This window comes from Pimephales promelas, chromosome 12 (assembly GCF_988280905.1).
Source record: "Pimephales promelas chromosome 12, fPimPro1.hap1.1, whole genome shotgun sequence".
In the NCBI taxonomy this organism is placed as follows: Eukaryota; Metazoa; Chordata; class Actinopteri; order Cypriniformes; family Leuciscidae; genus Pimephales; species Pimephales promelas.
Genome location: NC_142780.1, coordinates 29,029,293 through 29,045,103, shown reverse-complemented (window position 1 = coordinate 29,045,103; position 15,811 = coordinate 29,029,293). Strand labels below are relative to the sequence as shown.

General features: G+C 38.1%; 1 protein-coding gene across 1 annotated transcript in view; it reads left to right on the top strand.

Moving 5' to 3' along the window:
* Nucleotides 1–15,811, top strand: part of LOC120462290 (neural-cadherin) — a 111,682-nt gene that overhangs the window by 68,698 nt on the left and 27,173 nt on the right. Inside the window, exons 8-13 of the mRNA XM_039650877.2 lie at nucleotides 427–599; nucleotides 3,833–4,001; nucleotides 4,179–4,349; nucleotides 5,368–5,540; nucleotides 7,288–7,455; nucleotides 15,347–15,596. Coding sequence (XP_039506811.2) covers nucleotides 427–599; nucleotides 3,833–4,001; nucleotides 4,179–4,349; nucleotides 5,368–5,540; nucleotides 7,288–7,455; nucleotides 15,347–15,596 — 1,104 coding nt within the window. The remainder of the gene's footprint in view (nucleotides 1–426; nucleotides 600–3,832; nucleotides 4,002–4,178; nucleotides 4,350–5,367; nucleotides 5,541–7,287; nucleotides 7,456–15,346; nucleotides 15,597–15,811) is intronic.

Here is a 15,811-nt window from a genome sequence, read left to right as displayed (position 1 = left end):
TTATTATTTAAAATAAATTTTCATGTCATTTCTATTGATATTTGTAATTGCTCATTTGTAATGAAGTTGCAGTTTAGTACATTTAAAATAAATGTAATATTGAAGACACTACGGTTAAAATTATAATCAAGTTTTTTACATGTGCTTTAATATGTTAGTCAACACAAAATAAATAGGAATACTATAAAAATGTACTTTAAAGTAAAACCGTTAATTTGTCATAATACTTATGAAAGTGTACTCTCTTTAAGTACACTTAAGTGTCCTTTTTATTTCATTAATATGTACAAGCACAGTTTTTTTAAATATATACTTTTCAAATTTGAAGTACACTACAAGTGCGCATTTAACACAATCGGTTAAGCACACTTATTTTTCACAAGGGTAATTGAGATGAGCTAAAGTTTTTTATTGAATTATTTACAGGCATCATCAAACTCCGCCGTAGTCCTCCCCCTAAACTGCGCGGGCCTCAGTATGTCCTCAGCGTCACGGCGACCGATGACAACGCAGCAGGCGGGCCACTGCTCCTCAGCAGCTCCGCCCAAGTCATCGTTGGCATCAATGACATCAACAACAACAAGCCAGTATTTGATGAGGTGAGGTTAAAAAATGATTTTAAAACTTTGTCAAAATCTGTTTTTAACAAGAGAAGTTGAAAGACTGAATCGGTGCACTATAATAAGAAACACAAGCAAAAGTGTCTACAGGAGAAGAGTCTGACTCAACCGGTGTTGAAATGAGTAAAGAATTCAAATATATTCTCTCATTAAATCTGCCTAGAATCAAGTGCCTTAGGCTTGTAATACCATGTGACACTGAACACCTCACTAATAGCAGTGTTTAGAGACAGATATTAAGTCAATGGGGACAAGAAGTAAAGAATGATGGATAGGTGTTGATATACAGAAATGATGAAGACAGGCTGTAATATAAAGGATAAACAATGAAATGCGCCTACTGATGACATGCTCAGACTCGTTTTATCACCCAATCACTAAAGACACTATGAAAAACTGCACGAGCACACCCACAAAATCATATCTGAATGCAATTTTCATACTGCTATTTTCCATTTTCAGTTGTTTATGAGTTCTAGACTGTAAAGGCACTGAATTGTGTGAGGCAACTAAAATATATCATCAGCTGAATTGAACTTATTTCATAATTGATCAACTTTATTGAACTGAACCAAACTGTGAACGGACTTTAGCTGAATGATGACACTATTGATTTTTAGAGCTGCTTTTGTGTTATATTCCTGCTTTAAATCGATCTGTATTAAATAAAGCGCTATATAATTAAAGGTGAATTGACTTGAAGGATGTAGCAGACTGACATGATCTGTCATACTTTACTTAAACTACAAAACAGATACCACCTCAATTGGCTTTTCAAAATGCTTTGCCTGAATAGGTTGCTCATCTATATTTTGTGAATTCGCCCCAAAATGAGCAAGTAAAAGAGGGCAAATATTAAAGAGCATGTGGAATAGGAAACACAGCGAGAAAGAGACAGGTGAAAGCAGAGCTGTGGGAAGAGCAGACAGCTGGCACTAGGAGATCTAAAGGCTCTTGGAGGTCTCCGGTGGGAGAGCTTCTCAGCGCAGGCCGGTGGTGCAGGAGGGCTGTGTGTGAGTGCGTAGGAGGCAGAGCTGTGTCCCTGTACACTCTCCGTGAGCCCCACAGGCCCTACTTCTGCTGCCGCCGCCGCCACCTCTGCTGCTGCCCATGAATATTTCAAGGGGGAATTACTCACCGGCACAGGGGATGCATATGAAATAGAAGCACTAAGTGAGCCCCAGGGGCAACATCTGGCCCTGTTCCTTCTTCTCACTGTCTCTCTTTTTCTCTCAGTGCCTGCCCTGCTGACCAGAGCCTTTTCCTTCTCTTTCACTGGTTCTCAACTGGCTTCAAGAGACTCTGATTTTACAGCAAGCAGTGGCTCAACACAATAGCAAACTTCTTTATTGTTCAAAAACGTCCTTAAATTCCAACATCCAACATCCAAAACACATTTGCGACACCCCAACATAAAATAAATTAGAATATTATGCACAAAGAAAATGAAGCCAATTTTGTACTTTTTTGTATTGACAGATGAGCACGTTTTCTCCACATTTTCATTTTCATGTAGCTGTTTTTTTTTTCATTGACTCAATGATATCAATGAAGTCAATATAAAGTTCATCATTCAAAATGTAGTGCGGGTTGAAGAAGGAGTCAAAGGCAGAAAGCTGCAGTTTTACTAATTCAAACTGAAAGAAACTGGTACAGGCAGGTAGACGGGTTGAAAATCCACAAAACACATCGAAACATAAACATCGACTGACCAAGACTGAGGCCCTGTTTACACGAGAACGCTCGCGGGTGAAAACGTAAAAATATTTTATCGGATGTGCCTTTCATTTACACGGCGACAGCGTTTTGGGGGCTTAAAAACGCAAAAAAGTGAAACCACTGCGGGCTTGGTGTTGTTGTAGTATGCACTCTTAGCCGCCTGGAGTGCATACTACATTGAATTTCACAGACTTTTGCGTCACCATCTGCACGCGAATTTCCCACTCTTAACGCTCATCTAAACACAGAATAAAGAGTGAAAAAACAACGCCACTTTTGCGTTTTCTCTTCAGATCGTTTCCGTGTAAACATAGCCTGAACAAACTGAGGGAACTAAATACAGATACTGATGAACATAAACCAGGTGATACAAATGAAGGTAATTAACAAGACACAGGTGATGAAGAAGGACTAATGATGGTTGGCATGGTAACAGATCAGTGGCGGGAAAACAAACGACGTGACTAATACTGAAAACAGAAAATCAAAACAGACTCAAACGTGACAGTAGCGATGTCTTCAACATGATATTTACATTGAATTGTATTGGTCTGCTCTCTTACATCTGTTTGCTAATCTAGTGTTTTATTAAAATTAGCATTAGTTAAAAGCGATACAACAAATATTACTATGATGCTTTTTGCAATACAGCATGAGAATAAGATTTATTTCGCATTGGAGTAATTACAATTCAGGGATAGAAATGTTATGAAACTTGTCAAAACACATTAAAACATTAATGGTCTCATTATGCAACAAATAATTTCTTTTGATTTTAAATTGCAATATGACCCAATCATGTTCTTGAAAACCTTTTTGAGGTTCACCCAATAACACTCCCTCGTCTTGGCCCCACACGCTTTTCGACATTCAGTCGAGTTCAAACCTTCACCCTGCTTTGTAGTCGCTGCTTGCCGGCGCTCCTTATAGCACAGCAGATTACGGCAATAGACTATCTGTTTGAGTCTTTTCCCTTGCTAAACGGAGAAATCCTCCCTAAGCCCTCTCAGAAGGGTGAGTGTGTGTCGAAAAACAATGAGAGGTGTGAAGTGCAAAGCCCAGTGAGAATACTCTTCAGAGGCGGGGAGGGAAGCTAATTCCAGCTTTTAGCCCCAATATCGATCTAGTCACTTGATTAATCGCCTTAAGTTGACATGTCGCTCCCTGTGGGCACCGCTCACCAGGAGGCCCTGCCAGATGCCCGTTCTGTAATGAGAGCATGATGAGAAAGCAAGAGGAGGATGAGGAAGAGGGAGGCTGAGGGTTCATTATAAGTGTGTACTCCTATTATGGAGTGACAGGACTTCACAAGAGGAATTTATAAACTCTTTATCCTAAATACAACTCGTGTTCTCTCTGTCACGTCTTGCTCTCCCATTCTTGCTTTTTCCTTTTAGTTTTTTAAAACCATTTAGTTTTTGCCAAGGTATGTGCTAAAAACCTGTACATATTCTGCACTATCCATGTCTGAAACTGTTTTTTTTTCTTCAAAGTGCCACAACTACAGCGTGAATGCATTGGTCCTCGAGAATCAGCCCCCGGGCACTTCCGTTCTGCGCGTGCACGCCCACGATGCCGACACAGGGGTCAACGGGGAGGTCAAGTACGGGATAATGCAGAGGGATGGAGCCACACCAGGCTTCACTATAAACCCTGACACAGGTGCATACTTCCCCCTTTACCAGATCATTGATTACACACAGTTGAACCAAAGAGCTGTCATGTTGGTTGGTTGGTTTACAAATTCATGCTGTGTATTAGCATTAAAATTGTTGTCAAACCAATTAAATGGCAATTTACCAGTGAGATGCCACTATGTGCATTGCATGTTTTGCACAGGTGTGATCAGCACAGTGCTAAGTTTTGACCGAGAGAGGCAACGAGAGTATACGCTGTCAGTCACGGCTACGGACCAAGCACAGGAGCCCCTCATCGGCATCTGTCAGATCACTGTCCTCATTGCTGACCAGAACGACAACGACCCCAAGTTCGAGAACAGCCGCTACCAATGTAAGAACCACTGAAAAATGTTCATCACTTTTATTGAAGACTAGGTCAAATTGATGCTGATGTTTCTACAAGAGAGTATGCAATAAGTAAAAGTTGTTTTTTTTTTTACTGTGCCACTTTTTTATAGTCATTTGTTACATATAATCATGCTATGGTATGAAATCTTCCAAATTTTCTGTAGTGATAGGATATTTTGCCAGGACTTCAGATCTGTTTCTCTGCTCATTTGCATATATAAAGGAGTGATGGGAAAGCAAGAAGGCATTCGTGGCAGTCACAACTTAAGTTTTAGCGGTAGACTCTTTAAACATTTATAAACGGACCTTTAACATTGCACTTAAGGGCAGTAAGGATTTTGCAAGCTTAACAAATTCTCATGTCCAGGATTCCAGAGTGTAGTCAATAGACATTAAACCTCAATATTAAAAATGCATAAGAGTCTGAGCAAGGTGAGTTTTAATGCGCTGAACACAGTATAAACACATCACTAATCATTTTAGATGCAATCGAATGCAATCCTGGAAAAGCTTGCTCAAAGTGTGAGCTCAAAATCTGTTTGGCTCTTCTGAAGGATTTTGCTTATAATTGCAAATATAAGTTCAGTAAGTTTGATGTCAGAATTCCTTTTCATCACATTAAAAGCGTTAGTGAGAAAGCTCATTAACAATTAAAGGGAAAGATTGAAATGTTCCTGGGACGCGCATTCCTTCTTGCACATGGATTTTAATAGCAGCATAAACATTTCTGTTCTCTGTTGTTATGCTGTTAGACTGATGTATGCTGTTGTATACACTTTATCTTGTATTCTATATCAATCATCTTATATATAAAAATGTATATATATATATATATAAAAATACTGTTAAAATGGGAAGGGTCATAGCATTATAGCATATTGTTGTCCTATTGTTAGTTTAACTGCTTCTATTGTAAGTCGCTTTGATAAAAGTGTCTGCTAAATGAATAAATGTAATGTGTGTTTGTAATGTGTGTAATGTGTTTACCCTTCCCATGCCAGACTTCCTGCGAGAGGACACACCGGTTGGGACTAGCTTCCTGAGGGCGGCGGCTCACGACGACGATCAGGGCACCAATGCGGCCATCACCTACTCTCTGTCCCAGGAAAACCCAGCTTACTTTCACATCAACCCCAGCACAGGATGGATCTACGTCAACCAGCCTATCTCACAGGTGCACATTTCACACACCTACTCACATACACACACATTTACCTAGCTTTCAAAATGGGGACATGCCATTGACTTCTATTGTTACAAATAAACAATATAAATAATTATTGAAAAAACTTGTGTTTAAAGATACAAGTACATGTGCACATAACATACACTGAGAAAACTCCTTCCTTAGTATAGGACAGGTACTTGCATGTGTGCGTTTTAAATTCACATAATTCTCACTCATCATCCTCCAGATCTTATTTTATTCTTTTTTTCAGATCCTAAGAGTTTTGCATATTAAACTTGGTTGGGATCAAGAAAGATCCTATATATATCCGTACAAACCTTGTCTGGAGGGATAGCCTTCTGTTATCATAAGCATAAACACATGTATGGTTTCCTTTATTCGGAGTGTAGTTAATTAAAAAAAACATACCTTGCCTGCTTTTTTATCATCATTAAATATAATGTTTTTTGTTTAGTTATACTTTTTCTTTTCATCTTGCATAATGGCATTTATACTTTGTGTTTCATATTTGGGTGTTTCTTCAAATGTCTTTGGGCACTTTTACGACCCAGAAATGTATTTGTATTAAACCAACACATTTTGTCAACTTCTTTTTTGTTTTCATTATACGGAAACTCATTACCATGCCTGTGTAACTCTTTCCTGAGACCCAGTCATAATCATAAATAAGCAATCTAAAAATGTACATATAAATGGCATGGTGATCTAAACAAAGAGTGAAGAGTGATATTATTAGATTAAACTTGTGGGAGTATAAAAAAGTGTGTTTTAAGAGAGTTATTTTGTAAGTTTACAAGCCAAATTTTCCATAGTTGAAGAAACATTCTTGTGTATGTGTGTTCTTTGGTCTGGTCAGAAATGTCATCGTCTTCACTTTTCTTCCTACGAATGGCTGTGTGTCATTTCTATGCTGGATATAGAAGCTCTGAGACGTTGGAGGTTGATTTGACATTAAAAATGCTGTATACACATAGAGAAGCGCGGCCAGAAAGACAGGTCATACTTTGGTGACATCTTGAATCCTTTTTATAGAGTCATAAGTCATGACAGTCTTCAGGTAAAGCATCCGAGGACTTATAATGCACAGTTTACGTCCAGAACTGCACTACTTTTAACACGCCGTTGCTCTTAAAAGAAATGAATGTGGATGCAATTTTCTCAGAGCAGGTCATTAAGACCTTTATATTGTAAGTCTGGTCCATGTTTTTCATTAGCCAGGCTGACTGCCTTGCATCACTTATGTCCAAGTGGATCTGTTATAGAACGGCAGACAATGTCACACACACTAAACTCACCTGTCTTCAAATTGACAACTTAAACTGCCCCCCTGCTGTTATTCTTGCCTCCTCTCCTTCTCCGTCTGTCTCTTCCTGTCTGCATCTTCCTTTCCTTTTTTCTGACCTAAGAAAAATCCAAATTTTGGAGCCAGTTAGCAAAGTTTACCACTGACTCAATCTTTGAAGTGCTTTTCGGTTTAGGAGTCTTTAAAAGTCAAATAAAAAAACAAATATCTAGAGCTTTGCTGCTGTAGTTGATGTTCTGGATGTGAAACATCCAATGGATAATGGTGACCAATTCTTCAGGTTGAAGTATCAGGGATTTCTCACCTCTGAATTACCGTTGACAAAAAATCTCACCTGTCTTTACCGGTATCAGTGACAGTCTGTTTTATTTCAGTGTATGTTGATAAGCCCCTAGGCTGGATTATATCACCTGTCTCTCATCCTGACAGACATCACGGATCAGCCAGCAGATCATCGCTACTGATGGAGGGAGTCGGAGCAGCTCGGTCGACCTCACTGTTATCATCACCAATGTTCACAACCAGCCCCCGCAGTGGGAACAGGCGGAATATTGGGTCACAATCCCGGAGAACACTCCACGCGACAGCAAAATAGTGGTGAGACTTTCATATACTCAACCACAAGCTTTTTAAAAGAGTGTTTCATGAGTTCGCACTTACATATAACAAGATAAAGTAAAGAGTATTCATATTTGGCATACTGTCTGAGGGGAGGGCTCTGTGCTCGAAATTTTGCCCGAATTCAGAGTACTCCCCCCATCCCTGGCTGAGATGGAAATAATTGAGTGAGGAGTGAGGGTGGTGGAGGGATGCTGTAAAACTGTTGTGGGACAAAGGTTAGTCGGATTTACAGTATATATCCTCTTGTGCTCATTGGGTTGATTATCCGAACGTGCTCATCCTAAACGTTGTTAATAAAAAATCATTAAATATGGCAAACACAAAGTACAACTACTAAATTGCATAATTAAAACCCACTTAACATAAATACATGACTTTTTAGCTAATCAGATTGTGAAGCTGGACTTCACTGTTAAGTAAGGGGTAATCCACAGCTAGCTGTGCAATTATCGATTTTAATGCACAGCGTGGAGGCAAAGAACCACCCGACGCAAAGCGTAGTTGCATTCAAATAGTTTAATGCACAGCTAGCCGTGGATTATCACACTTATACCATGGTCATTTTGTTATGTGATGCATGTTATGGAGGTGTGCCGTGTAATATTTGACCGGAAGAGTCAAAATGATGGTTATTTTCTTTAGTTACGGCTCATTAGATCTAGCATTCTACGAGAGAGATGAAATTACCTGTGTGTGAATTAACTGTGCCTGTGCAGTGTCTACTTATAGTGAAGGTTTTATAAATTTCAAAAACAGCATTATTATTGCTGATAGATAGATAAAATGTAGCCATTTAGTAGTGAAGCTATTTTATCGATCAAAGTCATAGGGCATTGCTGGCTACTGGTTTCTGTGCTCCTGAATCCTTTGTGTGTGCGCATCGCAATATCCAATCTCTTTGTTCGAATGATGTCTTTAATGAAACCAGCACATTAATCTAGAATAGTGATTACACTGACCTGGAAACTACCTGTGAATTAAATGGTTTTATTGCACACCTTCCAGCCAATTAGAATAAATTATTCAGACAGACCATGATATAAATTAATATAGAGTATAATTGTATACACTACTATTTAAATGTTTGGGGTCGGTAAGATATTCAAAAGTACAGTTAAAATAGTAACACTGTAAAAATATGATAACATTTTAAAATAACTGATTTAATTTATTATTTGTAATTTATTCGTGATGGTAAAGCTGAATTTTTTGCATCATTACTTCAATCTTCACATGAGTCACATGATACTTCAGAAATCATTCAGATGTCTTGATTTGCTGCTCAAGAAACATTTATTATTATTATCAATACTGAAAACAGTTCTTCTGCTTAATATTTTTCTGGAAACCATGATACAATTTTTTTCTGGATATAATTATCGTTTTTTCTTTGCCCTGTTGACGTAGATCACTTGGAACGATACAGTAGCAGCAACTCATATGTGTCATGCATACAGTGCAGTCAACTCAGTTGATTTTATTACAGGCGGAGCTAGAGAATTGACACAAGCATAAATGTACATAGTACACACAATTTTGGGTCTCTTCTTTTTATATTCTATGTATATGTTTATCAATACAATAATTGAACGAATTATTGTAGTCAAAATATCTCACTTCATCTGCCATGTTGTGTTCATTTTCACTGAGCTTGTCATAGTGCATTCTGAGATTGTCATCTCCACAAAAAACAATTCGATATTTAAGAAGCCAAGCCATTATAATAAGATACCTACTTTTTGTAACAACCTTTCCATCAAGTCCACTTCTATGATGTCTTCAAATGCCGTTCAATACGTTTTCGCATTCACTGTTGTTGTTGTTTTTTTTTCAGAAGAGTGGTTTTCACTCACATTGTTTTTTGCTTTGGTTGTGCTGTTGATAAGCAGAGGTAGAGTGTTGTGACTTTCTTACCGCTGAGGCTTGTCACATCTTATCCAGCCTTCATCTTGTTTGCTATTTCAGCCCGTTTCATTCGCTGTCACATTTTACATTCATCTGGGAGCTTGAACCCACAGAGAGATCAGCATCCGCAAACAACCTCATCTGTCCAGCAAACTCAAGCAGACTGCTTGTCTTAACATTCCATTCTAATTCATTCAAAAGGGGCAAAAAGGCCAGTCCACGGAGTCTGTTTTCCTCACATACAGCAGATTTATCACTGAAGAGTGCCAGGAGGAGTTCTGCTGGAGTCACCGTTTCCATGACATCAGCGGCTTCCTCTGGCTGCTGCCAGCTATTCTGCAATCTGTATGAACCTCCGCATCTGTTTTAGCAGTCCTCAGTGGCTCAAACTGTGACGGGGATCGTCTCCTCTTCACGTTGCCACAGGATGTAAAATGTTTGATCCTAAAATACCTTTGCATCGGCATGGGTTTTAGTGAGCGGACTGCTTCGCTAGTCATTTTTGTTAACCTGTTTTTAAAGGGCTACAGGGTTTGCACTGAAGGGGGAATATGTAGACACACTCATAGAAGTTACAGTACGTTCCAAAACCTACTGAGTTGGCTACAGCATTTTACAGTAAACAGCACTTCCACATCAAGCCTCTTCCAAAAGTTAGGCTGCAAAAATAAGTTGCCTTATAAGATAACTAGAGAAATAATTCATGTATCATTTTGTGGATAAGGCAATCCCAGGATGTACTCCAAGATGGCCGGCCAAGTCAAGAGAAATTGTTGACAGACAGCCTGACAGACAGGATAGATAGATAGATAGATAGATAGATAGATAGATAGATAGATAGATAGATAGATAGATAGATAGATAGATAGATAGATAGATAGATAGATAGATAGATAGATAGATAGATAGATAGATAGATAGATAGATAGATAGATAGATAGATGGCTTGGCTCTAAATATTTGCAACTCTGACTTCTATATACTGTAGTATACATGATTAGATTATATGTAGGAGGGCTTGTTGTAAGTAAAACTGTCACTTTCTAGGACAAAATATCCAATGTGACCGCATTTAATTGTACTTATGGGCTCCGTATAAGAGCCACCGTAAGGCATCTCTGATCAGCTTTTTATGTCTGATGCCAGTGCTGTATAATGAGATGATTTCTAATTATTGCTAATTTCATGGCACCTCAGGCTGTACTCATTTTGCTGGCAGTGTCATTACCCATCTTATCATCCAGACATGTTTTTTTGAACAGCCCTTTGCACTGGATCTCACCAGCTACTCTTTTTCTCTTTCAGTCCTTTTTTTTTTTTTTTGCTGTTATTTCTGATTTGGTGAATAGTTTTGCTTTGTTTGATACAGGACATGAGACCACAGCTCTCAGATTATCTTTTGTTCTGCCATCTTTCCATGTATGGCTTTGTTTGTACCTGTTGCAAATTCAGGGCCAAGAGTTTCTCATTGTGCTCGTTTTGGTCTTTTATATAAGCATTTAGTGAAGAAGGAGCATGGTAACTAGAATATGTTTTGGATGTTGTTTTCTGGTGTTCTTAATGAAATAGTTTAACCGTCAGAATTTTAGTGTTGCATTTGTGCTTTATTTTACAGTGTCCTTGTTGCAAGTTAACTATAGTTACCTATATCCAGTTAACTATGTAGTTACTATAGTAATTACTATAAATTGTGCATAATTACATGTAACTAATCCTAACCATAACCCTATAATAAGTGCATGTAAATAATTATTATTACACTGTAAGCACCTTAAAATAAAGTGTAGCCATTGATAGTTAATGAATGTTGATTAGTGTAAAAGATTAATATTGTAGTTTATTCTTGAGTGAACTATTCCTTTAACTAATATAACTAGGAAGATTTATATGCTCAACAAGTGTAACTATGCTAAACGATTAGCTGAACCTCTAACCACCCTAAAACTTGCGGCTTGCCAGATACACTCTTTCATAGAACGACATCACACAACCTCACCATTTCATCAGCTGACTGAAAACTAGCTAGATCGCAAAATGAAATAAATTAAAATATAAAATAAAATACCATGGAAGTCAGTGGGTCCCATCAACTGTGTTTTTGGATAAAAGCATCTGCTAATGTATAAATGTAATTTTGCATGGCTGGTCAACTGGTCCCAAACCAGCACTATCTAGCCTAATCAGCCTTGACTAAATTCAGAAGGGCATGAATCATATAATCTATATTTCTTTTATGTATAGTCTCAGCTTTTGTGTTTGAAGTAAAATTTCTTCATGTCTGGATATGTGTGTGTGTTAGCACCTAAGCTCGCCACCGTGTGCACATGAAGGTGATGGTCCTTCGGGCAGTGTGTGTCAGAGCCGATCTGTGCATCCCTGCCCACTCACATAGCTCAGCTAATGGAGGATGTACCTGGAGGTCACCTTCAGTGTCTCTTCAGTCAGAAAACCAGATAAGTGTTGTTACTTAGAGCTTTTTTTAACCTACTGTACCTTCCTGCTCTCAGTTGAGTTTCAATATCATATTCAACCACTCTATTTTCAAACTGCTTCGTCAAGAGGGGTTTCAAAACACAGGTTGCACAAGTATTCAGATCCAATGACTGAATTTGTTAATGGAACGCACCTTGGCAATTGGACAAATAACTTCATTTTCTTTATCCTTTCTTTCGTGTCTCTATTTCCCTCCCTTAAACGCCCACACCGCACCCGAACTCTAACACCGAGGTGTTACCCGTAATATGACTTGAAAAACAAAGCCCTTTACCACAATTACAGTCGAGCTCCCTTTCTCTTCAACCCTCTGAATACAGCATGAACTCCCTGATGTAGAATAACTGTAGCAACTGGCTGTTCAAATCTGTTCTGTGCATTGGGAGCCTTCATGCTAATTCATCCTCAGAACTCTAAATACAAATTATGCTTGTTAAACAGTATAATGCATTCATTAGCAACACTGAGTAGCCTTGTTGTGCGTCGAGTGCTCCTATTCATTTCTCGCTCTCGCTTCCTCCCCCCTTGCCTTTCTCCTTCATCTATCTATCTGTCTCTCTGTCTAACTAATTAAAAATTTAAATATCAGTCAGCTCATTGTGGTATTATCTCAAGGAATGCTAATTAACACATTTTCAAAAGCAGTAATTGCAACCTTGAGGATGTAATTTAAAGGGCCTTGTTCGTGTGTATGGATAATGAGAATGCTGTTCTCATCAAGCCTGAGAGACGTCTGCTAATAAACTCTTGGAGGGAAGATTAGACAGGTTGGGATTTGAAAGTTGACCAAATTTCTGTTTAGTCCAATAGGGGAACTTTCGGTAGCATGAATAGTTTAACCCCACGAGTGGTTAACCAAAAGAATGGGCTGGTGGGCTGGTAAATGAAAGGCTGTAGGTTTAAATCCCACAACGGTTGATCTGTGAAATATCACCATTGTACTCTTGATCAAAACACTTAACCTTTGATTACTCCTGGTGTAATATTGTCCCTGTAGAAATTGCACTGTAAGTCACTTTGAATTAGTTGAACCTAAAGCTTTGAAGTGAATGCAAGATGTCCCATTGGACAGGAGCACCCGTCTAGGTAACTTCTGAGAGCTTTTTGATGTCAACTAGCTGTAAAATATGCTGTTTTGAGGTGTGTGAGTGACCACTTTAATGTTTCAGGCCCCACAAGTTCTTTATGTACAAATGCCATTTTACACTCCGTTTTGAGATAGGAAATAAGATTTTACAGTGAAACATTACGAAATAAAAGAAATGGTATTCTGCATGAAGAAACTTCGCCCTATTTTGAGGCCATTGTTTTTTGGGGTTTTGTTTTACATTATGATATTTTCATGCATGAAGCCTTCTCTTAATTTCCAATAGCAAACCGTTAATACAAAAAAAACATAAATGTATTATCTGGGTTGAAAATAGTCATGAAAGTAATGGCATAATAAAAATATACAATAAAATATGTTCATGGTAATTTTGAAATAGTTCCATCCAAATTCTTATAAATGTAATTAATTTTAAAAACAATAAAGGTTACTTTTAATTTTAACATGACGTAGTTACATTGTACTTGCTCAGATAAGTACTAAGTAATATTAGCTAGGGTTAGGGTTTGGTTAAGGGTTAGTTTAGGGAATAATTTACTATTATTACTATAGTAAGTACATGTAGTAACATGTAACTACGTCCCCTTAAAAGTGTTACCACAATAAATATGTTTTTGCCTTTACAGTTGTATTAACAGCATTAACAGATGCTTAAAAGTTTCACTCTATGATGCACTGAAACTGTGAGAGAAGCATTGGTCAGGGAAGTTAGTGGAGCTCTGTCAAAGTGACTGCAAATAAGTTCACTGAATAGGTCATTTCTGTTGGGAGACGCGTACCGAACGGCAAAGCCAACGCTTAAAAGCAGGAAGCAAAAGCCACAGAGCTTTTAAGGTACTTGTTTTCTGTGTTGCAGTGGGCGGATGCTCTCAAAATCATGGCCAGGGTTGATTTAATGGCTGACTGGACCCATGTTCTCTGACACAGAGTTCTCCCTCTATAACATCTCTCTCTCCATCCACTTTTATTTTGCTCTGCCTTTTCGCCCTTTTTCTCTGTCGACTAAGTTTTATAACCTGCGCTAGACGCCAAGTGTTCCTTACTCTGGATGACCATAAATGGTTTCGGTCTTTCTTTTTGAGTTTTGACTCTTGGCTTTGCTGTGCCATTGGCCGTATTGTCATCGGAATGTTTTGTTTGCTCTACGGTGTCATTTGGTTGATGGTGTTTTGGGTAAAATGTGTTTTAGTCAGCTAAAAGACTTCCCTCGCAGACAAGTTCCAGCTGTAATAATGGATTTTCCAAGCCAAAACTGGCTATATTTTGTATCCAAGCACTATGCACATGTTTTTGTCTGAACGCTAATTAAACAATGAGTTTGACTTTCATGTTGTGGCATTACATTTCAAAACTGGCTATACAGTATGTTTTGTATCCAAGCACTATGCACATGTTTTTGTCTGAACGCTAATTAAACAATGACTTTGACTTTCATGTTGTACAGCACATGCCTTGAGAACAATAAAAAGTATCCATGTCTACAGGCTAACAGCCAAGTAAAAGTAGCGATGCTCCTGTTTCAACCCCATTTATTAGAACTAACAATAACTACAATCTTTTTTCAACAGTACTTTTTATAGTAAAACACAAACTGTGATGTTAATCTCGGTTTTCATCACTGTTATTTTCTAGTTTATTTAGTACATTACTATCTGAAAGAAAAAGATTCTCTTTGTCATGTTTATTGCTGTCACCTTCATCAAGATTTAAATCCCTCATTGTTTTTGAGCCAGTGAAATACTATGTACTAACTATAAATCCTCCTAGCTGTAAATCATGAGTAGCTTAGCTAAGAATGCTACAGTTTAGCATTTCTGTTTATGTTGTCATTAATTGGTGTTTATGCGTTGGCTGAATGTTCTTCTCAGTTTATTTCCACTCACTAAAGTGTATTCTTTCTTAAGAGGATATGCGTAATCATTGGTTTTGTAATTAAATATAATATAAACATAGCTGTCAGGAGGAATTTAGGAAACTACTACTGCAGAAAGTTACTCCAAAACTGTCAATATTAGTTGAATAAGCAATTGAATGGATTATAGATGAAGCGTGTCTAATGTATTCACACACAACAGTCAGTGGGTGCTTACCCGACGGTTCTGCTGATTTCAAATAACTTCTCATAAATTATGCTAATTATCTTGTTTGAGCTTTAGGAATAGGTGTTTACATCTTACATGAATGAGTGTTTAAAGTATTATAGCACATCCAAGCACACACAAACCTATATGATCGGTAATGTACATCAAAAGGTTTCAGATGTAAGTTTTCCAACGCCCTTTTCATAACGTAATATTTCACCATGCAGGTCATGTTTAATTTTATATCACCAACCTCAAGCTTATTTTCCCCTCCCAACAGACCATCAAGGCAACGTCCCCGCTTGGTGACCCCAGGGTGACTTATAACCTGGAGGAAGGTCAGGTTCCCGAGACCAACATGCCTGTGCGCTTCTACATCAAGCCTAACCGGAGGGACGGTTCTGCTTCTATCTTGGTGGCAGAGAATCTGGACTATGAGACCACGCGTTTCTTTACGCTCCGAGTGCGTGTGCAGAACGTGGCGGCTGTACCGCTAGCTTCCTTCACCACTGTCTATGTCAACGTCACAGGTAAGAGATACCCTGATCTCCTGGAAATTACAACTGCATTATACAGTATATAGGCATGAATAAAAGTGCTGCAAATTTGGGGTCAGTTTTTTTTACATTTTAATTATGTATTTATTTGTTTATTTTTTAAACTGTTTAATTGATACTTTTCATTATGCATATACACTGCCATACTGTTTTCTATTTTGATATATTTTAAAATGTAATTTTTTTCT